Below are 26,736 nucleotides of genomic sequence, written 5' to 3'. Positions count from 1 at the left end.
ACACATTTTGCAGCCCCTCATTTCCCTGAAGGGGTTCATCCAAAGGATAAAACCTCAATAGACAAAGCCGACACTCAGCATGTTGTATTTTGAGACATACATGTTATATTTATTTAAAAACAACAGCGTGACATGAGAATATCAAACCTCTCCCTTCTCATATAATTTATCAAATCAGTTTATTTTTTGTGCTGCAAACTCACTAAATATGTATGAGTTGTTTAACATTTCAGATGATTGTGAATTAAGTGTTGGAGCGTGATTACCATACGGAAGAATCAAAGTAATTGTGCCTTTGGTATCTCTCCAATTGAGAGGTTTTAAAAGTTTAATAAAAGGCAATGAGGTTTGGAATGAAACGGGATAATATCTGCACGGTGACTTACTTTCATTCAGTCGTAGGTTTGATTCCCTCACGGGCCACATACTGCAGTTAAATAGAAGTGCTTTTTTGTATTTCAGTAACTTTATATTGTTATATAGTGATTCTAAACCACAAGTGTATTTAAGAAGTTTTGTTTAACTTTGTCAGATCAATGTTGATCTTGTTTTTTCAAGGGTCTTTCCTTGCCAATAGAATGGGAAATTTAGTAAGCATTTTAGCATTTCACGAATCGAAGTCAACGTGTTTTTGTTGAGATGCCAACAATAAGACCTTTGGACATAAAACAAGTCAGTAAATACCCCACTCCTGATAGTCCAACGCTTCTACAGTATGTGTCATAATAATAGCGGTTCAAAAAAGTGGCCTAATGAGACTGCTAAACATTATCACGCTAACATTAGCCACCTTTAGTTTAGCGGTGGTGGCTAATGTTAGCGTGATCTAACCGTTGATGTGGCTCGTTTACAGTTTAAAATGAGCTTTTAACTTCAGGCAATTTCATATACACTTCAAAAGTGGAAAATATCTCGAGATTATTCCTGTTGAACAGAAACCTATGACTATCAGAAATGTGTGTTTGCAACATAGCTTATTTATTGCAATATTCCAAAATCCAATGGAAAAATCCCATCGTTTTTTTTCAGGAAGCCCTTGCCATGTTAACTTCTGTTTACGTCATCACTGCACCACTTTAAAACGTGTCTATCATTTCTCTTCCATCTGCAATGAATTTTGTATGGCCATTGTTTACCGCAAGAGAAGCCCATGTGAAGAAACACATCCACACTTTATGGTCGTGACACAACGGGAAACATAAAGCCAAGATATTTTTAATTAACCCAAGTAACACTGGCAGACTCTCCCTCACACACCGACACATAAAAGCAGGAACTGTACTAAGTGACACTTATAATCACAGTGATATATTTTGGCACTCCTTTCTCCACTATCACGCTCCTGCATACTCTCCTACACTCATGAAATGATGCCTGCAAGTGCACACACAAACACACACATACACTCACGCACATATGTACACTCATGCTTTCATATGCACATGGAGGCAGCAGCAAACACTGACTCAGACACTCAACACAGATGTTTTTACATCTCTTGCAGCCCGTTTTATGCCCCCCCACACATGCCCATACATATTACATGCTGCTCTTATGCTATCGTGTTACTGACCACGCTTTTACACTACAGAGAAGGCTGTGAACACTTTCTTGACAGATTTTGTAGCTGTGTTGCAAAGCATCCCCACCTCAAGAATCCAGGGAGACTGAAGTGATAAGAGTTATAACGTATGTCTTATAGCTGCAAGAAAGAGAGTTTATTATGGATTCATATATCCAAAAAACAAGGAAGTTCCTTTCATCTATCAAATGGACAAACTTCAAATTCCCAGAGCTCAAGATATCGCCTTGAAATTGCTTCCCCTATCTGTACGATTAAACCAACTTTCATTTTTTTTTTTTTTTTCACATAAGTATTCAGCTCTCATTTCGATAGCAAGGTCGAGGGTCCTCATAAAACTGAATTGCTTGCGATAATTAGAAGAACATTTTCTAGATTTCCCTGCACCGATATTAAGCACGATGACGACGAAGCACCAGAACACGGATATGTCTGGTTGTTTCTCCTTTGCCCCTTTTCAGTTTCCTTTCCTGCATCATGTCTGAAACTGTTGTTTATTACAGATTGCCTTTTCTATTTCCATGTTATGCTAAGTCTTGGCTCCATTAGTAACCATCCTGTGTCTCTCTCATTTTCTCCTCCCCTTCCTCTCTCTTATGTCTCCCATGACATTTCCCGTTCCCTCCTTTTTATGTCCTTCTCGTCCTTCCACATCCACTGTGCTCCTTCTCCTCTGCTTTGATCTTTTTCTGTTTCTCCCCATCCCAAAATTCTACCCACGTTCATCCTCTCCTTCTCTATTTCTTCGCCCCAACAGGAAGTGTTACCTGACAGGAAGAGGGTGACAACCAGGAGCTACCTGCCCATCATCCCGGCCGACACTGACAGTGGTCGCAACTTCACCTGTGTAGCCAGCAACCCTGCGGTTCCCATGGGAAAGCGAGCTACTGTTACCCTCAACGTCCACCGTATGTTACCCATTTTGTCACTAAAGGTGCATAGGTGGGGCTGATTTTGTGTCGGCACATAAAGAAATCACGCCATAATTTAAATGACCTGCCCAGCACCTGTCAACTTGAAGTTACGTGCTGTGTTTAGGAATTTATAGCCACTATTTTTCACCATTGTCAAACCTGGGCGGGTTCCAGATTTTTTTATCGCTGTTGCATTGATTTAGCATCCTCTTTGGAGCCACTCATTTTTATCCTGAAGCGGTTGAGCCAGTTGATTTTCTTCAACATAAGGAAAACCTGATACCCTTTTGTGATTTAAGGGGTTTCTATTGTGTCCTCTAAGAAACAAGGAATGATTGCACATAAAGAAAACTGCGGTTTGAATTTTCAATTAAAACGATTGATGTATTTTTCAAAGCCAGTGTTGTAATTAATGTGATAAAAACGACAGTAAGAGTAGATGTAGAACCAGTGCTGTGTTAGTGAAAGACTGTATGTTTGAAATACAACATGTTATTGTTAAATGTATAGTTTGTGTAATTGAATCCCTCATGATGCATTGCACTGAAACAAAGACAGTCATGTGGTTTATCGTTCGACTGTATATCAAATATGTATCTCTTCTTGTGCAGACCCTCCTATGGTGACCCTTTCCATCGAGCCTCGCTCCGTCATGGAAGGAGAGAGAGTAACGTTCACCTGCGCGGCCACCGGAAACCCTCCAATCATCGGAATCAGGTACGGATGAAATGTAGTGTCTCTCCTGTGACATGTCTCCATGCTCTCATGTTCTGCAGCACCTCTTTTCACCCTCTGTCTGAAACCAGAGCCCAGTCTGCTCTGATTGGTTAGCTGGCCGGCTCTGTTGTGATTGGTCAACCGCTTAGAGGTGTCCCGCCCCTTAGCCTATTACGTACAATGTGTTGAGCACTAGCCAATAGGAGCGCACGTGTTACATAGTGATGTGTATTATGTTACAGAAGTAAACAAAGGAGTCCAATGAAGGTGTTTTAGGCAGGGGGGGGGGACAAAGGGATTTTAGCCTCGGCAGACCATTGACATGCACAAAAACCTTTATAACACACTACAGGAAAGCATAAAAGGGCCTCTTTAAGATCTCAGACCTGGTTTAATTTACTTTAGAAGCATGCAACTAACTTTTTGATGATTCTTTGGGGAAAGCGTTTCATTGCATGCCTGCAGTCCAACATCAGGAGCCAGATTGCAGTTCTGTGTAATGCCAATAGATTTCTTTCTCCATCTATTCCAATCTGCTTGTAACTGCCGTCTGGAGGCAATACTGAATTGTAATTTCTGCTTGCAGAACAGAATTGGAGAAAGTATTGAATATTTAAACAATTAAACCATGAGGTAAATCTTAAGTGACAGCACTGAAGCACTGAAATGGCTAAACACTGGACTTAAACACGGTGGTTTTAATCTGAGGTTTGAAACGACACCAGAGGGTCCCAGAGTGGGAGCGCTGCCAGGCTCTTAGGCACTAAGCCTATTGAGCCTGTATTAAAAAGTCATCTAATGGCAGATGTGCAATATGGTTATATGATTTTCAGCTATATATCTGGATCACGAAAATGAAGAGAAAAGTATTTCCTTAGCTTGCAATCATTCCCTCGGGTTTTGAAATGAAGGCTTTTCAAATGAGACTTTAACAGCTTTAATTGATAATTTAAAAACACTCGTCGACTAATAGTGGAAACATTTGGATCCCCACCAAAAAATTAGAAAAACTCATTATGCTTTTCAGATCTCCCGCTGATAACTGACATAACAATGATTGTAATGCTGGGAATCTTGTTAAACGGTGATGTGTTCCTGTGTCAGGTGGGCGAAGGGTGGCGTGCTGCTAGAGGGAGCGAGGGAGACTGTGTTTGTCACCACGGCTGATCACTCCTTCTTCACCGAGCCCGTGTCCTGCCAGGTCTTCAACGTGGTGGGAAGCACCAACGTCAGCATCCTGGTGGACGTGCACTGTGAGTACAGAGCAAACACTCCCGAGCTGAGTGGGACTCTGCTGATATTTATACGCTCTAACTATATTTGTCCGTGTTTGTTTGAAGAGCCACGCTTTTATTTTTTGTTACTTCACTGTTTTCCTGTATTGTGCAGAATCAATTTGCAAAAGATTGTTACTGTATAATGATTTCTCTAAAGATAAGATAAGATAAGATAAGATAAGATAAGATAAGAAATACTTTATTGATCCCAAATTGGGAAATGTTTGCGTTGCAGCAGCATAAAAAGACATGGCATTGTACAATACAAATTAAAGACTAGAAAAAGTAGAAAATACACACATGTTGAATTACAATTCCTAGGTCAGTGCCTCTCGGTTCACTAATGGCATTTGTTGTGAAAGACAAATGGCAAATAGAAGTGAAAGTGCATTAAATAAAACAAGCCCTAATTACAGAAAAGAAGTAGAGCTGTCCTTTGTTGCATTATCCCCTATCTCTCCTTATTCTCTGTGTATCAGCTGTTTACTATACGGTACAAACACTTATAAGAGAGTGATACATATTGTTCATTTTTCAATATAATAGGTATTAAAGCAGTTAAGTGTGTGACCATACTTTTATATATGTTCAAATAACCTGAAACGTGCTTTATGTAATTTCTTTATGCATGTATTGCATTCTTATCATATGTGCATTCCTGTATATACAGTCTTCATATACAGTCTTTTGTTGCTGTAATTAAACCTTTCACAGACACTTCAGTTGATGTACTAAAATACCAATAATGTGTGATGTCCCTGTACGTTTAAACTGTTGAAATAAATAAGTGATTTGCTAAATATACAGAAGAAAAATAAAGAAACAATAATTACGCTTATGCTATACAACGAGAACAAATGTACCGCACTAAAGCATGCTTGCTTTGTGATAAGAGGTTGTATTTGACTGCCAGCTACATGAAAGTTTCCTCAATGAGAGTTAAAGAACATCTACTCCAACACATTTTGGAAAATATAGTCAAAATAAATTATTTCTTAATAATATTTAGCATATTCTGGTTTTTCAGGTACTTATTTATCATCAGAATACCTTTATTATTAGTCCCACAAAGGGGACATTACATGCACATTGTTACAGCAGAAAAGAGCGAAAGACAGCTTAATGTTACCGAAGAAGCATGCATACAAACATATTAAAATACAAAAATAATAATACAAATTACACAATTTACACATCCTGTAACAGTTCTGAGGATTTAGCAGCCAGGTATATATTGCACAGTTATTAATTAACGGCATATATATATCAAATTGTGTCTGTGTATATATATCTTTATATACATTTGCTTTTATATTCGTGATTGTGGGAAATGGTATTTCGATCTCTGTACACACAAACTGGAAGATTGACAATAAAGTTGACTTTGACTTCTGACATCCAGGGGTCTTATTTGTTCTTTTACTCTCTTCCAGTTGGCCCTATACTGATCATTGAGCCTCGGCCTGTGACAGTAGATGTGGACGCTGACGTCACTCTGAACTGCAAGTGGTCCGGAAACCCCCCCCCTCACCCTCACCTGGACCAAGAAGGGCTCCAGCATGGTGAGGACAGACCATCACACCTTCCCCCAAACTTTGACCTATTAGCCTACATGTTTCATACATGTATGATTTAATATTTGATTCCAATAAAATGTTGAAAATTTAAAAAGGAGTGCTACATATTATCGGAAATCCCACTCCTCACGAATTACAGACAGAAAACCCCAGCCTATATTAATGTCCACGACCTAGACTCCATAAATGTTTTCTCAGTAAAGTAGACGGTAGGAACTGAGACTCAGTCTTCATATCCTAAATCTTTAATTCATGCCTAACAAGTTAAGAAAAGCTCCATGAAAAAAACTAATGGAGCCTGCCGAGTAAATCAACATGTTTTATGAATTAAATATAGACCCCCTCCTTTATTTGAAAAATCGTTCCCTATCCGCCGCCCTCTACATCACAAAGCTACTTTCCTGCTTCTAATCTCATGCTGTCTTATACCTTTGTGTGTGTGTGTGTGTGTGTGTGTGTGTGTGTGTGTGTGTGTGTGTGTGTGTGTGTGTGTGTGTGTGTGTGTGTGTGTGTGTGTGTGTGTGTTCAGGTGCTCAGCAACAACAACCAGCTGTATTTGAAGTCAGTGAGCCAGGCCGATGCAGGCCAGTACGTCTGCAAGGCCATCGTTCCCCGGATTGGAGTCGGGGAGACGGAGGTTACACTCACCGTCAACGGTCAGTTACTATCCACTACTAATATGAATAACTGTAATACATGCAACAATTATATTACTGGCTACTCTGTTTCTACTTAATTCTGCTGCTCGCTGCTTATTTGTTTCGCACTACCCAACACTTGTAATATAACAGTGTGCAATATACAGTATTTACTACATCATCCTGCAGCTACTTCATTACTTTCTACTTGTTTAACTTATTTTTGTATAATACTAACCTTTTTATAATTGGAATGTGTAACTTTAATAAGTGTGCATGCCACTTTACTAAATACTGTTTCTATATTGTCTCTATCAGTATTGTCTCTTTGCTGTAACGATGTAAATGTCCCCTCTGTGGGAATTCTGATTAACATGTAGAACAAATCTCTCTAAGCCCTGCTTCTCGGTCAAACACGAATAATCAATCACATCCTCCACGATGTGTTTGTTCAATCTGGAGTTATTTCCTATAAAATGCATGTATGTCTCCGACAGATGACGCCACTAATGTGGAGAGTAAAGTACTGCCTGTCGACCCGACATGAATCATTTAGGCCCAAGCCCGACCCGACCTCAACAGCTAATTTTTCAGCGGTGAAACAGGCTCAAAGCCAACATTTCAATGTCAAAACTCTCTCCCCTACCGCAGAGAGACCAGCAATTACTTGATAAATCAAAACCAAACACAATTACCACAATTACGAAAAGGGGAGTTCACAAATGCTCCTTAAATCTTGGCCAACTGACAAAGGGTCACGTTCGTTGTCACGTCCTTGAGGTCCAAGAGTGGCTTCTTTTACACATGTGACTCTATTAGGTTAACACGGATCATACAAAGGCAAGTATTTGCAGCAGAAGAAAGATGACGGATGGTTTATAAATCCACCTTTACTGTCAGTTTTGAGAGACGATATACAATTGATGGTGTCTGTGAACACAAAGGGTCAAAGTCAAGTCCCATTTTGTCCCGGCCAGACGATAGTGAGTGGCTCATCAAGCTGCCATAGCTTTTTTAAAAAGGCCCTTTTATGATTTGTGGGGTTTTCCCTTTCCTGTAGTGTTTTATATGGGTTTTTGTGTTATGTAAACGTGTCGTATTAGAGACACAATTTACAATAAAGAAAACCTTAAAATGAGCAGAATAGGGCCCCTTTAAAGCGTTTTTCAACTGGGAAATGGAAGTAAATGGTCTGCAAAGGCTAAAATCCTTGTGTTCCCTGCAGAGGGAGTTTCTCTCCCACACACTCCCCCCCCCCTGCCTGAAACCCCTCCATTGGACTCCTTTACAATGGAGGGAAACATAGTTCCTCACTGTGTAACACTCGCCTTGCTATTGGCTAGTGCTAACACATTATATATGATAGGCTAAGGGTCGGGTCATCTCTAAGCAGAGCACGGGCAGTAGGAGAAAAAGAAATACCTTGTTGAACATTAAAGCATGTAAACATGTCGAAGTAGAGGCAAAAAATACAATTATAAAACCTTAAAATTAGCATAATAGGGCCCCTTTAATGCATTTTCAAATGGAATTAAGTGAGCATAAACCTTGGTTAAAAACATTATGACACCAACCTATATCACATTGTCAAACATATTTTTAAGACATTTTATTGGGGGTCCTTGGTTACGGTTCTAACAGCAAGGGTTGATGCGGTTGTGACTTGTTGATTTGTTGTTAAGTTGAATGCAAAAGATGCTTCTCAGACCTTATGACTTGTTAGTAATCCTCTTATGTCTTCTCCATCTCTCTCTCTCTGGCTCAGGCCCTCCAATCATCTCCAGCGATACAGTTCAGTACTCTGTCCGAGGCGAGCGAGGAGAGATCAAGTGTTACATCGCCAGCACCCCCCCACCTGATAAGATTGTAAGTCCATCCTTGGAAGTTGTAATCTGCTGCAGTCGTGCTCCACCTTTTCTCAGATTGCATCTACCTCAAACAGAACACCTTCTGTGTTGCAATTGTGTCCCAAATATGTGAGAACAATCTGTTCCTCCTCTGAGCGGGAAGTTGTGACTCATCAAAAGCAGCTGCTGTGGTGTATGGTGGAAATGAAGAAGGAGACACAATAGTACAGATACAAGAAATAATGAAACACAGCTTTGAGTGTTTCCTATAGTCAGAGTTACAAAGTTATCTCCCCCATGAAAGGGTCAGCGCAGCGTCAATACCATCTTGATTTCAGTATGAATTGGAGCAACCAGCCGAAACGGTTCCAAGTCAGTGGTCCCTCACAAAGTGGTAGCCATCTTTTCTCTATAAGAAGGCGCTCACACACAGATTGCCTCAGCAGCAAACTGTAATAGATATCCTCCTGAAATGTGCTGTAACTGCTGTATGCTGTTTTTTCTTTTTATTCCTGGCTTTTCTTAAAGTCGCTGAGTGCAATACTTGATCAACAGCTTAATATAAAGTGTCTATGAGTGTTATGGTATGTGCTATAAACCTTTAAAGGACAGCAGAATGCAAAAAAAAAAAAAGCCAGAAAATGGAAAATAAATCCACTTTGAAGGCTAGAATGAGTTAGAGAGAGGGTGGGGGGTATAACAGATTGAAATAAGAGGGGGAGAAATGGAGGGAGAGTAAAATTCTGTACCTTTCAGCGTCAATTATCCAATTGTGCAGTGCCGACATGACAGAAATCAGAGCTTTTAGGAAGCTTCAGCCCCCTGCTGCAGCGGCAGAGCTCAGAGCGTATAATGTGATACGACATTATAGTCTCGGCTTAATGCAGAGACACAAGGACTTATAAAATATGGAGTATGATGATGTGTGTGTGTGTGTGTGTGTGTGTGTGTGTGTGTGTGTGTGTGTGTGTGTGTGTGTGTGTGTGTGTGTGTGTGTGTGTGTGTGTGTGTGTGTGTGTGTGTGTGTGTGGAAAATAGGCAAGGAAGTATTGAGAAATGGAGATACAGACAGAGGTGGTGCAATCAAAGAAAATCATTGTGAGGAAAAACGAATACGATTTTGAGAGGCAGACAGAAAAGACGCATTATGTAACACTGTCAGAGAGAAAGAGAAGATTTGAGTCTCTTTTTAATTTCTCCACTCTTGATTTCCTCTCATTTTTTTCAAATCCAGGTTAAAAGGTACATTAGCCAAACATATGGCTTTATGTATATTTGATATCGCCATGCTCCATTTTTAATACCCTCAAATTTCTACCTCAGCAGATTTTAAGTAGAAAAACCTGCTTGAGTTTTTATCGCTCCTGTACACTTGATGCACTCCGTGTGTGTGTGTGTGTGTGTGTGTGTGTGTGTGTGTGTGTGTGTGTGTGTGTGTGTGTGTGTGTGTGTGTGTGTGTGTGTGTGTGTGTGTGTGTGTGTGTGGGTGAGGATTTATTTTTCGTTCCCAGCCTCAACGGTTTTAATTAGGAACATACCGCACCAGGAGAAAGCATACATAGTTACCAAGGTGTGAGAATTTAATTTGTTGTTTGCTTAAAATGTATTTCCTGCTTTAGTCTCTCTTAACCTTTCTCAACAACAGCCATCCGCTGAGTGTTTACTATTTGTACAGTGTGTGTGTGTGTGTGTGTGTGTGTGTGTGTGTGTGTGTGTGTGTGTGTGTGTGTGTGTGTGTGTGTGTGTGTGTGAGAGTTTCCTAGGTAATACAATACAAGATAAGATCAAGTGAAATGTGCTTTATTGATCCCTCATGAGAAATCAGGGGAGTGGAGTTTAGATAAAAATCCAACAAATGAAACATATTGGAAATTCTGCTTCATCACGCTGCCTCCTATCAGCGTTAAAGGACTTCTCCTGCTGTGTTGATTAGGAGCAGATTTATAGATTTGTAAAAGTGTAAGTGTGCACATTTACCAAGCCTTTAATCTTATCTCAATCCTAAATGGATGCACCTGCTTTACCACTTAATGCAATCTCTTTTAAATGGTAGATAACTGAAGAGCAGGTTTAGACTATGTGCTTTTCTAGTGCGCTGTAACAACCGATTGCATACATGTGTTTATATTTAATGTTTACATAATGATATAGGACTTTTTGAAGTTACTACGAGGAACTTTTACCTTGGTTATGAAGCAATCCCAATATAACGCTGATACTTCTTTATGACATGTACAAGTAAACAAGACTTTCAGTGAGAAGATGGATATTTCTATGGAGTTATTCTTTATTCCTGTCATCTATTCCAACTGCTCCAAGCTTAGAAACACTCAGGCTTGTATCCACCCCAAATTAAAATAAATTAGCACAAATAATAAGTGTGTCCTTATCAGAGATGGGGTCGTTACTAAAAAAAAGTAATATATTACATATTACATATTACTTTAAAAAAAAGTAATATATTACACTACTTCGTTACTCTCTACATAAAGTAACTCGTTACTTTACTCGTTACTTTACTCGTTACTTTACTCGCAGGGCCGGCCCGCCCCTCCCTACAGGCAGATCACGCAGACTGCTAAAGTTTCAAATGTTCTCTTTAGTTCAGTTTCCATTGTCGCATAAGACTGATCCAGATAGCTCTGACTATGGCTGTCCTCTGTCTCCTGATATCTGTATTTTGTGCAGTATATCTCTGAACGATGAGATGGTGATTCCACTGTGCAAATGGGCAACATTACCTCTACTATGAAGGATGCTTCAAGCCTGTCCATCTCTGCTTTGGTTACCGGTCCTCCAAATTCTAATTTGTGCTGCTTCAGAGTCGGCGGCGGCGACTCACAACATCCTCACTCTGGGTTCGGGGGTCCTTAGCTATTAGCTTCACCTTAGCATGTGTTCTTTGCAGGTGTTTGTTGAGGTTTGACGTGGTGTTTGCAGCAGTGTATAACAGCTTCTGGCCTGGACACAGTTTGCACCTCACCGTCACATTCCTGTCTATTCTTCGGACGAACTCAAAATAATGGGCATACCTCCACCCCTCGAAAGTTATCGCTGACTCTGCCATGTTTATGCAGCACTGCACGTGGAGATGTGGACGCGCAAGTCGCGCAGATTACGTACATATAAACCTGCGGCGGAAACCCCTCTTGTCTGTCAGTGTGATGACTGATTTTATAAAAGTAACGAAGTAACGCGTGTCGGGCAAGCCCCCAGGAAGTGCGCCGGACTCTGATGAAAATATTCGTGCTGGCCAAACGGCGGTACTACACTTCCTTTTGGTTGCCAGGCCCGGAAACACTTTTTCCCATTGACTTACATGGGGAAAGAGTGGTCTGTAACTCGTTGGATAATTTTTTTTAAACTAAATAAACTACCCAGTATGAACACTTGTATAGCCCTTATTAAAAACATTCGTTCCTCAAGTTGTAAAAATGTGCTAATAACGTTATTCTGAGAGTTATTTCCCTCTGTATTATGAACGCGCATCTAACCCACGGGACCGCGCCGCCCGGCACGTTCATGTGATGTGACGTGTTCAGCACCACATGAGTTTATCTTTACCCATGGATAAGAACGGACCCATATCGCCTTACTGCCAGCCCACGGAGCTGTAATAATGGATATATTGCACATGTTTGCTGTAATTCATCATTTGTAAAATATTATACTACATGGGCTGTATGATGTAAATCTTGTATTAAATAAAGTTAATATTACCGACGTAGATTAACGTCCCTGTAGCTTCTTATTGCACTTGCAATATACCATTAAAGGAGTTGAACGTTGCTGTTTGCTATTACTATAATACCACGCAGGGATAAACCAGAGTTTACAACCTTTGCATGTGGGCACAACACGTTTTGACCCAGATTAATTAGCTATACCATGATATCGCCCGAGGAAGTCGTCATACTTATACATATATAAATAAAGATATATGTGTCAAAGCTCTAATCAAATTAACAGTTGTATTAATTATACTTGTATATGTATATATATATATATATATATATATATATATATATATATATATATATATAGCCTGTGTTTTATATTTATACACACAAATGAACAACCTTGTGTGTGTCAAATAACAAGTTGTATTGTAGTGTTTATTTTAGTGTTGTGTTATGCTTATCCACATTTTGATTTCAGAGCACAGGAGAATGCTGGGCACAACATAAAGCTCAAAAGTGAAGCTGGCAATGCTGAACAAAACCATCTAGTTATAATATTTATTCAGCTGAAAAAGTCAAAGCTCTACGAAAATGTAATTAAAAATACATAAGCATTTTCAGGTAGAAAATCAGCATTTTATATAGAAATTCACAAAAATAAGAAATGTATACCTCTTATGGCTGGCATTGTAGAACTAGGTGGAAAAAATAGTGACAACAAATGTAAATACAATTTATATAGATCAAAAGGTAATATATATAATATTGATTGCAATTATTAGATTAAAAGATCCACCAATTATGATCAACAGGAAAGCCCTCTGAAGGCATGTTGTGGTTTGAAAAAAAGTTGAGGATGGGGTCCAGACAGTTAAATCAGGAGAGACTTCATTTTGTTTAAAGAACATTTATTGACACATGTCATATGATAAATGTTAAGTCTTTGGCGATTAGACCCCGATCCTGAAATCTTATATCTAAAGGGGGAAATGCAGCCGTGAGCATATAGGGAACCTCCCCGGGGTCTAGACACTGGTGATGATGATGAAGATCTGGATTTGATGAGGAGATGGGATGAAGAGGAGGTGTGATGAGGTCTTTGGATTAGCTCTCCTGGCTCTGGATATGATGAACGGAGGTGGGTGGAGAAGAGGTGGATGGGGAGGAGGTGGATGGGGAGGAGGCGGGCGGCAGCATGAACACCTGAAATCACAGCTGACTGCAGGAGAGAGGAGAACCATTTTAAAGTTTGGCTGCAGCTCGGTGATTGGCTGCTGGAGAATGAGGTGAATGTAATAGGTTAAAGAGAACGCCTGTGATGAGCTGATTATAAGCAGCTGCGGAGTGAATGTATACATACCCAGTCTTCCTGAAAGAACTTGCGCTGAGCTTCATTTAGTGAGTCAGACTCATGGTCAGAATGCTGGTTGGGAGGCTCAGTTCTTCCTGTTGACAGAAGATGGCACTTTTCTGAGAGGGAGCCAGCCGGCAGACACTGGACAGTGGCACACCAACAGATGAAACAGGAATCCATCTGAGAGGCTATGCGGAAAAGGATAACAAATAATGTCAGCAAGACATGAACATATATAACCACTATCATTCAATTCTGTAATTGCAGGTTTGTTAGCATGATATTTCAAACATAAATGGCCTGTCTTAGTTTAAAGCCCACTCACCACGTCAAGGTGCAGGCCACGAGTGAGGACACAACAACGATCACAAACAGTACATACACACGAGACAAAACTTACATACATATAAATAACTTACATATACAATGAACAATGATAAAGATTTAAATCACAATTGATCATAACTCAAAATACATATATTTTTATATATTACCAAGTGGTTTCATGTAGGCTACAACCCACACAAGTATCATGCTAAATTAAGCTCTGTTGCTTGGATATCACTAGATCCTGTTACATCAGCGTAATATAAAAGTACATAACGACTGATGTGTAAATTAGCATAATTACTAGCTAGCCGCTAGCTGCTAACTGCCGCCTCGTCGTTAATATCAAATCCATCATAACAACCCATTACCATGCTGTCATGAACGCGCGGTGCTGTTACGTGTACGCAAATTGACGTGCTTGATGTGAACGAGCATTTTGGGGGGCATGTTTAAAGTTGCGCATGCGCTATGAGCGCACATACGGGTACTTCTCAGGCATGCCGGGTAATCTGTGACGTTTCGCTCTCTCAAAAGTTGGGCCATTTTGTCATCATGCGCGATTGAGCAACTCTCATAGGAATGAATGAGGCCCCGCCTCCCACGCTGTATCCAGTTCTTATTATACATCCATGGTGTCGGGGCAATGTTAGGAACTGTAGTGTGATTACTGAATTATAAAAGTAACGCGTTACACTACTCCGTTACCGACAAAAGTAACATTATTACAGTAACGCGTTACACCCAACTCTGGTCCTTATACTGTAGTAACTTTAAACACATTTACAGAATGTTTTACAGATCACAAAAGAGACCATTTGATGCCAAAAACAATAGGAATCATCTTTAGTTAGTAAGAAATGTCAGATGAAATGTATAGATCAATAAAAGATTGAATAAGGAAGATTATCAAATGTTTGATAACATGTTCATTTAGTCAATGGATTTACAAAGAGATGAATAAGTTGATATACCGACTTGTAAAACCTAAGATACCCAACAGGGAGTTTTAACTAATCGGGTGAGCGGATAAACGATCAGGAGATCCCTATTATACGATCTTGGACTTACAGTAATTGGTTAATATATCTGAATAGACACAGTATGCAGCAGCTCAACATGATCTGGATGTGTAATCTAGGGCTGCACGATCTGAAACAAATGTTTAATTGTGATTCTTTTTGACAGGTACTGCAATTACGATGTGAGAGGGAACGACCATTTAAAACAAATGTATTTTGTTAAGTCTGTACAATATGATCTGTAGGCTGGGATAGCTCCACAATACTTCATGATATGTAACACATATAAATCCTTTAACAAATATAGTGCTTCCTGTGATTTGGATATTGTCCATACTGCGATTTCGATAAAAAAAATTTTTTTTTTTGTAATTTAAATCTTTATTGTCACATTGTACATGGCAATAACATGCTGGTTACAACAACATTACAATGATGTAACAAATGGCCAGCAAGGCAATACAAAATACAAATTAAATTAAAGGCTATATGTCTGCATGTTATTATACATGTATCTATTAGCTATTGTTCCCATCAAATGTCTTTGTTTTGAGTCTTGTATTGTTCCCACTTTCTGTTGAGTTGTGTTTCTTGCAATCTCAATTTACAAGTCAGTTTTTCCATCAAAAAGATTTCTTCCACAACCCATTGGTTTTTGGTTTATGCTGCTTCCTTACCCCAATTCCTAGTGATAGCTTTCTTGCTGGATGTTAGCAGAATTGTTATCAAATATCTGTCACTTGCAATCATTTCCTCATTGAATTAATATAAATAAACAGAGTACCAAACTACTTTTAGAAACCTCATACCCAATTATTTGACGTATTTCCTTACATATCATTTCCCAAAATACAATTATTTTCTGACATTGCCAAAAAATACTAGTGATAAAATTGGTTTTACTGTAAGTGCGAAGCCCTAACTCCAAACTCATCAAATTACAAATGATATAATAATGTTTAACTGTGTGCCTCAGGTGTGGGCCTGGAAGGAGAACGTGTGGGAGAAGGAGAAGGGCACGCTGATGGAGCGCTACACCGTGGAGCAGAGCAAACCTCTCGATCAGGGCGGAGCCGTGCTCTCCACCCTCACCATCAACAACGTGATGGAGACAGACTTCCACTCGCCCTACAACTGCACCGCCTGGAACTCCTTCGGACCCGGGACCATGATCATCACCCTGGAGGAGACCGGTATGATGTGTAACTTCTTTTATTAGAATTTTTGTGTATTTAATAATTTGTTATGTAACTTCTTAGGTAACATTAAGCTGTCTTTGATAACAATGTACATTTCCCCTCTGTGGGACTAATAAAGGTATTCTGATTCTGATATGGAAACAACAAGATAACTCAGATGGTCAGACAGTGGCTCCTGATTGGCTACACAGTGAATGATTGGATTAGATTGTTATCATCCAAAGTGAAAGTCAGCTTTATTGTCAATCTTTCAGTTTGTGTGTACAGTACAGACAGAAAGATGGAAATACCGTTTCCCACAATCCCGAATACAAAAACAAATATATATAAAAATATGTATGCAAATTATGTATATACCTATATATACACAATCTAAGACACATTTATACATATGCACACATTAAGACCTAAATAAAAACACAACAATCAATATATACAAAATAAAAGTCACTTCATTATCTTTGAGAATGTGCATTGGTGCAAGACTGTCCATAGCAGCGTAAAAGAAAAGTGTCTGGTGCTGGATAATAATAATAATAATAGAACAGATCAAGCTGAGAATTGGCTTCTGAAATATATATATATATAGTTCTTTCACATCTGTAGATAATAATTTAGTTCAAGACAGCAAAAGTGTTTATGGCAAATCATATTAGCTAACAACAGTCATACTGAACCCAAGGGTTTTGTACAATAAAATGACCTTTTGAGGATGTTCTGGCATTAATGGTCGTGCTGAGCAATATGTGTGAGTTGGGACCATATACAGTCTATGGTTGGGACATGCGTTGTTTGTTTATGATGGGATGTGGACGCAGACAAGGCTCTGATTTGTAATATTATTACGAGTTACTCTTCTTGGTTCATTCGATTTGCTTTATATCTGAAACAGAATCAGAATATGTTATTTACCCAATAGGTAAAGTGGGTTTTGTTCCATTTGAGAATTAAATTAAGAGCAAAAACATAAATAAAATGATATAACATACAGTAAGGAGTCCAATTTACGATTTCCAATAAATTGACAAAATGAAAAATAAAAACATAAATGTATATAGAGATAAGAAGTTAATGTAAAAAGTCCAATAAAAGAATACATATTCATAAAATAATAATAAGATATACAATATATATATATATATATTACAATAAATATATGTGTATCTGTATTATGTGGATACAATCTTAATTGGTTCAAGGATTCATTCAACATAATGGATAAGTTGCCATTGAAGTCGTGGTTTCAATAGTTCTACAGATGCGCGAGAATAATGAAAGAATGTTGTTTTTTTGGGGCATGGGAGATATTTTTGTAAATGTTTGCTGCTGGGCCCTGAGAGACTTGGTAGCATTGTGTCAATCAAACAACAGCAGGAGAAGACTGAACACGTCAAAAGAAGCATGTTTTTGAAACATTAAAGAAAAGTATTCGTAAAGGAGAAGAGAAAAAACATTCAATTGGGTAGTCTGACTTTAAAGTATGAGCGCTGAGGTGACGTAACACCCAGTCATCTCCTGCAATACAGCAGCAAACAGCAGGGAAGAAGAAGAAAGCCTCAACATGAAGACAGCACACATGGATGTCAACAACAATGGCTGCAAATTATTTCAAAAAAATATAATGTTCTAAGGAAAATTCTACATTTTATTCAGAAAATTATTTCTTCATGCTCTGTCAATCTCACTCCTTCAGCTGTCAGATTTCACAAGCTTTAGAAAAACCTTAACATTTGATCCCCTTGTGTAACTTTCATGCCTTATCAACGCACATGCAGCCGTCAGAGATGCAGTATTAAGCTATAGGACACAGGATTTATACTTAAACAACATAATATCCGTGCAGGTTTTTGTCACAATGAGGCAGCAGCTGTCCCTCAACCCGGACTCTTTTTTCTTTGCTTGTGTTTGTTTCAGATATTGTACCAGTGGGAATTATCGCCGGGGGTACAGTGGGCTCCTGCATTCTGCTGCTTATGTGTCTACTGGCGCTCGCCTTCTTCCTGTACCGCCAACGCAAAGGCAGTAAGTGCACACATGGCCCACAAGTGTGTGTGTGTGTGTGTGTGTGTGTGTGTGTGTGTGTGTGTGTGTGTGTGTGTGTGTGTGTGTGTGTGTGTGTGTGTGTGTGTGTGTGTGTGTGTGTGTCTGTGTGTGTGTGTGCGTGTGTGTGTGTGTGTGTGTGTGTGTGTGTTTGAAAGTGCACTTATTATACACGTCTATCAGTCTTTCTTTCATCCACTCATCTGTCATTCTGCCTCTTAACGTTTGATGAAAGAAACGTGTGCCAGCTGTATAGCATTTTATTCAAATGAGATTAATGAATATTCATATAATATGGCAAACTGCCCTTAAACGCCTACTGTACCCTTTCTATTCTACTGACATGGAATTGTGTGATTATTTTTAAATTAATCATATGCCGCTACGCTACGTACACTAGATAAAGCACATCAATACCATAGGGGTAAACAGCAGCATTTAAAGGTGAATAGTATTTAAATTATGAATATCTATGTTGTTTTTACAGCAATGGAATTAGCAGTTATAAGCACAAACCACACTTCAGCAAGGCAGAGGACATGTGGTGTCTATAAGTTGTTTGATTTGAGCTGCTCCACAGTAAATAAAGAATTGGGAAAGACAATGAAGGTGACTGGCAGAGTCCCCAGGGGGCTTTTCGGAGGATAAGAGTATATTTTCTGGTTCAGAGCTGATAACACGGCTACAGAGAAGATAGCATTGGAAATAGAAACTCAAACAAACATCGTCGTGGCTCCAGATAATCTGTCTCTCATTCGTGCAGCTCAAGACTTCACTGATTTAAATCTTTACTTTTAAGGTCTCTGCTTCGGGAAGAGAGTTGTTTATGTTGACTAATATTGACTGCTCTGTGCTGGATTTAAGGATATGTTTAAAGGGGCCCTATTCTGCTCATTTTCAGGTTCATATTTGTACTTTGTACCTCTACTGTGACATGTCTCCATGCTTTAATGTTCAAAAAGCACTTTATTTTTCTTATACTGTCTGTGCTGCAGCTCCTCTTTTCACCCTCTGTCTGAAACCAGAGCCCAGTCTGCTCTGATTGGTTAGCTGACTGGCTCTGTTGTGATTGGTCAACCGCTTAGAGATGTCTCGCCACTTATCACCTACAATGTGTTGGAGCGTTAGCCAATAGACGAGCAAGTGTTACGTAGTGATGTCACTTTGACACGAAATAAATCAAAAGGAGTTCAATGGAGGCGCTTCAGGCAGTGTGTGGGAGAGAAAATCCCTCTGGAGGGAACTTTGGGATTGTAGCCTCTGGAGACCATTTACATGCACAACAACTTTTATAACACAAAACAGGAAAGGGAAAACACCAAAAAGCATAATAGGGCCTCCTTAACATTGAAATAATCAATTTAATCAATCAAAGATAATGTTTTTCTGGCCATGAATCCACATTGTTGCCACTGTCTTCAGCAATACTTAGTATCACATAAGTAACCCATCTTAAAGTCAAGCAAGAAAATTACATGACATAAGTTTAATCTCTGCCTGTGCATAATTAACCTTGATATGAATGTGACGGCACTCAATTTAGACTTGAGCCATGCTAGAAGTGTTACACAAATATTACAAGGTCCCAATAAGATTAATGTTGTGGCTTATTCAAATATGAGACAAACAGAAATGTGCCAGCTCATTTATTTACAGTACAAGGTAAATGTCTGACAGCTGCTTAAAATGCTTAAGATTCACCTTTTTGTTTTACATGTTATACAAATCTGACTGACTGTTGCGTAAAATGAAGACAGAATTGTATCTGAACCCTCTCACCACCTACTGTATCTACCCTAAATTAAGAAGATGTATTTAAAGGTTATGGAGAGTATACAATTCAATGCCAGATATGTAGAAATCCTACACAGGGCTTTTAATTATGCATAACGTGTAGGCTTTAAGTCCAAGTTAAATGTGAGGATTAAAATAAATAATCATCAACCAACATGAGACACTCTGACAGAAACAACTGCTACAACACATGCATCTTCAACCCTGGCTACCTCTAAGAGGATATTTATACCAGATGAATGTGCATTTCTCTGACATATTGTTCCCTTAATCGTGAATGCTGAAGAAAATAAAAGCGACAAGGCAAACAGTGTGTGGGTTTCTGTTGCTTTTTATAATAAATGAATGTTTCCTGACCCAGAATATGACCAGGGGTTGTGTTTTCTTCTTCCAGGTCGCCGGGGTGTCACCCTCGGTAAACCCGACATCAAGGTAGAGACGGTCAACAAAGAGACCCACAGCCTGGAGGAGGAGGCGGCCGACATCTCCACGGCAACCCGGATGGTCAAGGCCATGTACTCCGTGAGTAGAAACTCATCTGAGTCACCGGAGGCCGCGGAGAGGAGGCGTACGGGTCAATGGGCTTAAATGTACAGATACACCCACACAAAGGGCGACATGGAAGGAGAGACAGACACACACACACACACACACACACACACACACACACACACACACACACACACACACGCACACACGCACACACACACACACACACACACACACACACACACACACACACACACACACCCACTCAGTAAACAGATGCCCAAGGCTTGCCTTGAAATACACACAACAAAAAATATATAAAAAATTGTGCACACAATCGGAAAAAGCGCTCTACCTACTGACAGATGAAAAATAACAATGGACAAGAATCAGTATCAAAATACTTTATTTATCCTGGGGGACAATGGGTTTCATGACAGTTGCTTCATTTTAGATTTAAAATAAAATAAAATAAAATGTATTTGATTGATTTTGAATATATAAATAAAATAATATTAAAGGGGACCTATCATGCAAAATGCACTTTTGTACGTCTTTTATACATGAATATGTGTCCCCGGTGTTCCAGGGAACTCACCAAGTGTCAGAAAACACAACCCTCTCTATTTTCCTCCATACCCAAATCTCTAAAAAAGGGGCTGCAACGGATCTGATACAGACTGATCCAGATTTGAACACTGTCCTGACGTCAGGACGGTGGCGCTACGGCTAGTGGGCCAACTCCACCAATCAGGAGGAGACAGCCACGGCCATTGCCGTTCGAAAGCCCTGGAGACGCTGTAGTACATATGCCAGGCCTGTAGATGGTGCTGTTCTCACAGAATCAGCCCTTGCAAAAACAGAGCTAGAAAATGTCAAATTGAGCAAAATGAGGCATGGCTAAAATGCATGATCTGTTTGGTATTTTGAAAAAAAAAAAGTATAAATATGCCTTATATAGGTATGGTCCTACACTATATTATTCAAATATAGCATGATAGGTCCACTTTAAATCAAATCAAATCAAATGACATAACAATTAAATAATAGTTATGCAAACATAAATGCCTCAAGTAAATGTAATGTAAAAGCAATGTTTTATCACAATATATACATTGGTGCATTAGTATTAATAAAGACATTAACGTTAAGAACAGTGCAATGATGCACAGAGTGACATTAAGTGCGGTACTTACTTTGTTTATACACACAAATACACACATTTTAAATTGCACAACACCCCCTGTAACATGTTGGAAGTCTTGGAGAGTGTAATCGTCCAGGCTACTTTGGAGCGGTTTTAAAGTTTGATCCAAAACCTTTTTTTTCCAACGACTAACCGTTTCTCGTCTTCTACTCTCTTGGGATGAAAAACCTGAAACTCTGTTTTCCTCTCTTCCTCCTCCTTTCCTTTTTCACCCTCCCTCTTTCCGTGTGTGTGTTTCGTTGTTTGATGGTTTAGTTTTTGCCCTCTGTTTCCCTCTCTCCCTCCACTCAGCCGTTCAAAGACGACATGGACCTGAAACAGGACATCCGGAGCGAGAGCGACACCCGGGAGGAGTACGAGCTCAAGGTGAGAACACCCCTCACTCAGAGGCACATTTTAGCATTAATATTGTAGCATCAGCATTTTGAACATTACATCCTTCATGGTGTATAAACATGTCATACAATGTTTGTCCTGGTAAAATTAAGGTGTATCATCATCTCTTGTTCATACGCATATTGTGCACTGCATCAGTTACACACCACGGTAAGTTGTTGGACATAGCATGAGCAACAGCACGCCACAAACTACCCCAACGTCACCAAACACATCAGCCTGCAACGTTACCGATATAATATTAGAAGCTCAGGAGTTTTTTTGATTGCCAACAATCAGAAAGTTTATGTTTTAATCCCCAGCCCTACAAATTGCTCCGAATAGCATGGCCAACAGTGTGTGTGTGTTAGTTTCCACCATGTATGGTAGCTTCTGCCTCTGTAGTAGATTCATTCAAGATTCAAGATTCAGGGCTTTTATTGTCATGTGTACATACAGTAGCTACAGTGTAGATATATCAATGAAAATCTTAGGTCAGGCTCCTCCAACAGTGCAACACAATAACACAGATACAATAGTTAAAATAGTGCAAGTAAATACAAATAAAATAGGATAGAAATAGTGCAAGGAGAGTCTATATACAAGTAATTGGAATATGATATATTAGATAAATAATTAGTAAGTAATGTGTTTGAATGGGTAAATGCTGAAATTGTATGTGTAAAAGTGCTTTAATGGGGTCCTTAATATAAGGCCAAGCTAATGGAAGCAAAGACCAGATGTTTAGATGTCTTTTGCCCAATTTTGCTGTTTCCTTAACAATAATATAGAACAAATATTCTGACCACAGGATCCAACCAATGGCTACTACAACGTCCGAGCCACCACCCACGAGGAGGCGCGCCCCCAGTCCCGGGCCATCCACTACCAGGGTGAGTTCCGCTCTCCGAACCCAAACATCGGACCGGCCGGCCCCCCCTCCAGTGGATCCCCTGCTGGAGCCAGTGGAGCTGTTGCCCCCAGTGGAGTCCCAGGATCCAGGTCAGGCTGCTACGACCCCCGCCCACCATCCAGGATCTCTCACCCCACCTACGCCCAGTTCAACACCTTCACCCGGGTGGCTCAGAGCCAGCAAGCACCTCCCAATCCAACTCTACAGTCGCCTGGAGATTACCCCGGAGACTGCGGTCTGATGGACAACAACACCCAGCTGGCCTACGACAACTACGGGTACCCCTCCCAGTACCCTACTTACCGGATAGGCTTCGCTCCACCCATAGAGGAAGGGCCAGCCTATGAGATGTATCCGACAGGGCAAGGGCCAGGGCCAGTGATGGGACCGGGGCCAGGGATGAGCCCAGGGCCAGGGATGGGACAAGGGCCAGGGATGGGACAAGGGCCAGGGATGGGACAAGGGCCAGCGATGGGACAAGGGCCAGCGATGGGACAAGGGCCAGCGATGGGACAAGGGCCAGCGATGGGACAAGGGCCAGGGCCAGGACCAGGACAAGGGCCAGGACCAGGACAAGGGCCAGGGCCCGGACCAGGACCAGGGCCGGGACAACAGAGTCCTGAGGCGGGTCTGGGGCAGTATGGAACCTCCACTCGCTTCTCGTATTCGTCTCCGCCTTCTGACTATTCCCAAAGACACATACAGCGGATGCAGACTCATGTTTGAGAAGCACACACCCCTTGACCTGCTTTTTGAAGCTGCAGTACGTGTTACACATTCATCAAAAACATTCTTAAACAAAAAAAACAAAAAATCTATTTCCATAGCATCCAATGCATGGAATTTGGTTCATTTTGTAACCAATAAAACCCCACGATAACTCACCGCAGCATCGCAACAACACACACTGAGCAGCAATACACACAACACATGCAAAGCGATGCTCACATGTTTGCGCAGACCTGCTGTTGCGTGCAGTGCGACAGCGAGAGCCACAATCATGAGAAAAGAGACGAAAAGAGAAAAAGAGCACTTTGAAGAAGAGTGCGCTGAGCTTAAAGAGGAACAGAGGAACGTTCTCCATCCTGAAATCCTCGTCCTGCTCTTGGATCATCTCCCTGCATCACACTTTGCTCACATCCCATCTCTGTAAATAGGTGCAAATGGAGTCATTTTAAAGTTATTTCCTTGTACAAACCTATACAATGTGATGCAGTACAGTGACCTACAGCCAACCGTCCTGTAGTCCACACTTTTTCTGACTCTGGCATTTTGCAAAAACACACACACGCAGATCTTTGAAAACGTATTTGTTTCGATGTATACAGCAGCGGAGCAGCTTGGACTTTAAACATCTTTGGCACTTTTTGATCTCCTCACTAAAACTTGCCCAGTGGCCATCGCCTACCTACGAGATCTACCTTGATTTGACTGGGACACAGTTTCTTAAAGTGGTGCAGTTAGTGACCAGAGTGCCAATGCTTATGTGCCAACACACACAAACTCTTAAGGTGTGTCTACTTTTGTAAGGAGTCGTCTGGACAATGAGGTTTTCTACATCTGCGAGCAAAGGAAAGGAGTGGTAGCAAGCGTCAATATATGCTCATTTCTCCTCCTCGTCTGTCATTTGTAATCATCATGATGCATTTCTGTACTTACATTTCACTCGAGGTCATTGCTGTGTACAGTATTTGTGAAACGAGGTGTGACGGAAGCGCTTTTTTCATTCAATCAATTTCTGCAATTTGTACAAAAAGATACCTCCCCTACCCTCCAGTGTCAAAAAAAAGTATTTGTTTCTCTCACTTGCACAGTAGAATAGATTTTGTTCCCATATTTATACCGAAACTATGAAGAAAAAAGGCATTCAGAAACATTTTATAGTATTTTTCTAAGGAGTTGTGGACCAAAGGTTCAGCGTTTTGGGTGAAACTCACTTTTTAAAGTGTACGTGGCGACATGATCGTTATTGGAAACGTTTTGAGTTTCTTTAAAAAGTGATGGACGGTGGTATTGAAGTGGTTGTTTGTAGACTAAAATGAAAGGAAATTGAAGAGCTTCAATCCAAAATGATAAATATCCATCAAATCTATTTGGGGGGATATCTCTGTTTGGTGTGAAACTCTTTCTGTGACTTCCAGTCTTTTGACCGGACTGCCTTTTTTCAAACGTCGACGACATTCAAAATGGTGGATGGAGAAGAAAGCAGCTGCTCTCTTTGAGCTGCGAACTCTGTAAGAAATGTGAAGTGTAGTCTAACATATCAAAATGAAGGTAGAGAGGGTTCTATCTAGCTCATACGGTACTTTGTACATTTATATGTAAAGTAAACTGGTGTGTCCCTGCAGAAGAACATTTGGTGGTATTTTATGTCTGAGATTGTTTCTGTTATATCGTGTCAGCTTTGGTTCGTGTGTTTGGACTTTAACCCAACAGGCTCACAATAATCAGCGTATTGAAATGATGCTACTAACCTCTAACCTCTACTGATGCAGCTACAAGCCCCATGAACTCCCAGAAACAAATTATTTTACAACAAGAGAGAAGATCACACGTGTCTGTTTGTCTGGTAGGGTCTTAAAAAATCTGGACGTTTTCTCACTTAAAGCGCCAAATAAGTCCAAATCAATACTATATTTAGCTTATAAAAGGCTAACAAAACCAGTGTGTACTGTACCTGGAATATGGAACAATCAAATATATTGCCTTATAACGACATCTCAATTAGTTATTATAAGAAATAAATTATAAAAACAGTTTTAATGCCAACTATGGTTACAAGAAGACAGTTTTTGACAGCTTTAGAGAGAGCTTTGAATGTCTAAATGACATCTTTTGAGATATTTCTCCTGATGTTCCCCCCCACAGGAAATAATTAGACTTCCAGCGACGTATCAATAATGTTGCTTGCTGTGTTAACACGGAGCTAAAAAACATGTGTCTAAAGCAGCAACATGTGCTTAAGTAAGATCAAATTCCTACTGGTTTTCAAATTGGTTCATGTTTACACGCACTGAGATTTGTAAGTAAAATTGGATTTCTTTTTGTATCATACCATCTCGCAAATTCACCTGTAATGGTGACAATCATGTTTTGATTAGACGCAGCAGCAGCAGCAGCAGCAAACTTTACTTTGTACTAAACTCTAAAGTTCTATTGGTTTCATTGTGTTTTTTTAAGGGACATTAGATTATACATTGTTTTGGCAATCACCAGGAACTGCTTCGACATTTTCTTGATGTTCTCCCTTTTCTTAAGGGCACGCTTTATTGAAAAGTCAAAGCAAAAAAAGGGCTGTATGCAATGAAAACACCCTCTTCTCTTTCTATCTCTTCCATACGTTTGTGAGCAGCAAAAAAATGATAGCAGATGCTCTGAAAAAGACCTGCGGCTGCAAAGTGAAGTCAAATATCTCTGCATCTCTCGAGGTAATCATTGAGTCTTTATACTTATCAGCCACCCCATCAACCCTTCACAGATACATTATATTATGGTAATTCTTTGCTAGGGGGCAGTAAAAGTTGTATTTATTGCCCCTGTTTTGAATAAACACTTTCAGAAAGGAAACTGCAGCCACGCCATTTCTGATTAGAGTATCAGATGGAGCCTTGTAGCTTCAAGGTCACCATATAAAACATTGCTGTATGGTTATAGGAGAAGAATGGCAGATGGAGCACCCTTTTAAATTTATATGGTTATCACAGCCTTGGTACTGCATACTATTACCTCTTTACAATCATTTTTACAGAGTTGTAGCCGTGCAGTATTTTGCATCTGACTTGAA

The 26,736-nt window shown here is 40.0% G+C and overlaps 1 protein-coding gene across 1 annotated transcript in view; it reads left to right on the top strand.

The window, feature by feature from the left end:
• Positions 1–26,235, top strand: part of kirrel1b (kirre like nephrin family adhesion molecule 1b) — a 76,144-nt gene extending 49,909 nt beyond the window's left edge. Inside the window, 12 exon segments of the mRNA XM_034152806.1 lie at positions 2,340–2,490; positions 3,108–3,213; positions 4,318–4,466; positions 5,924–6,009; positions 6,011–6,052; positions 6,597–6,723; positions 8,471–8,571; positions 15,912–16,128; positions 18,049–18,156; positions 20,363–20,490; positions 21,956–22,030; positions 22,851–26,235. Of these exon segments, the coding sequence (XP_034008697.1) occupies positions 2,340–2,490; positions 3,108–3,213; positions 4,318–4,466; positions 5,924–6,009; positions 6,011–6,052; positions 6,597–6,723; positions 8,471–8,571; positions 15,912–16,128; positions 18,049–18,156; positions 20,363–20,490; positions 21,956–22,030; positions 22,851–23,678 (2,118 nt within the window). The 3' untranslated portion in view covers positions 23,679–26,235.
• The last annotated feature ends 501 nt before the right edge of the window (positions 26,236–26,736 follow it).

The sequence above is a fragment of the Trematomus bernacchii genome, unplaced genomic scaffold, assembly GCF_902827165.1.
Source record: "Trematomus bernacchii unplaced genomic scaffold, fTreBer1.1, whole genome shotgun sequence".
NCBI classification, from domain to species: Eukaryota; Metazoa; Chordata; class Actinopteri; order Perciformes; family Nototheniidae; genus Trematomus; species Trematomus bernacchii.
This window is presented reverse-complemented; position numbering and strand designations above follow the sequence as displayed.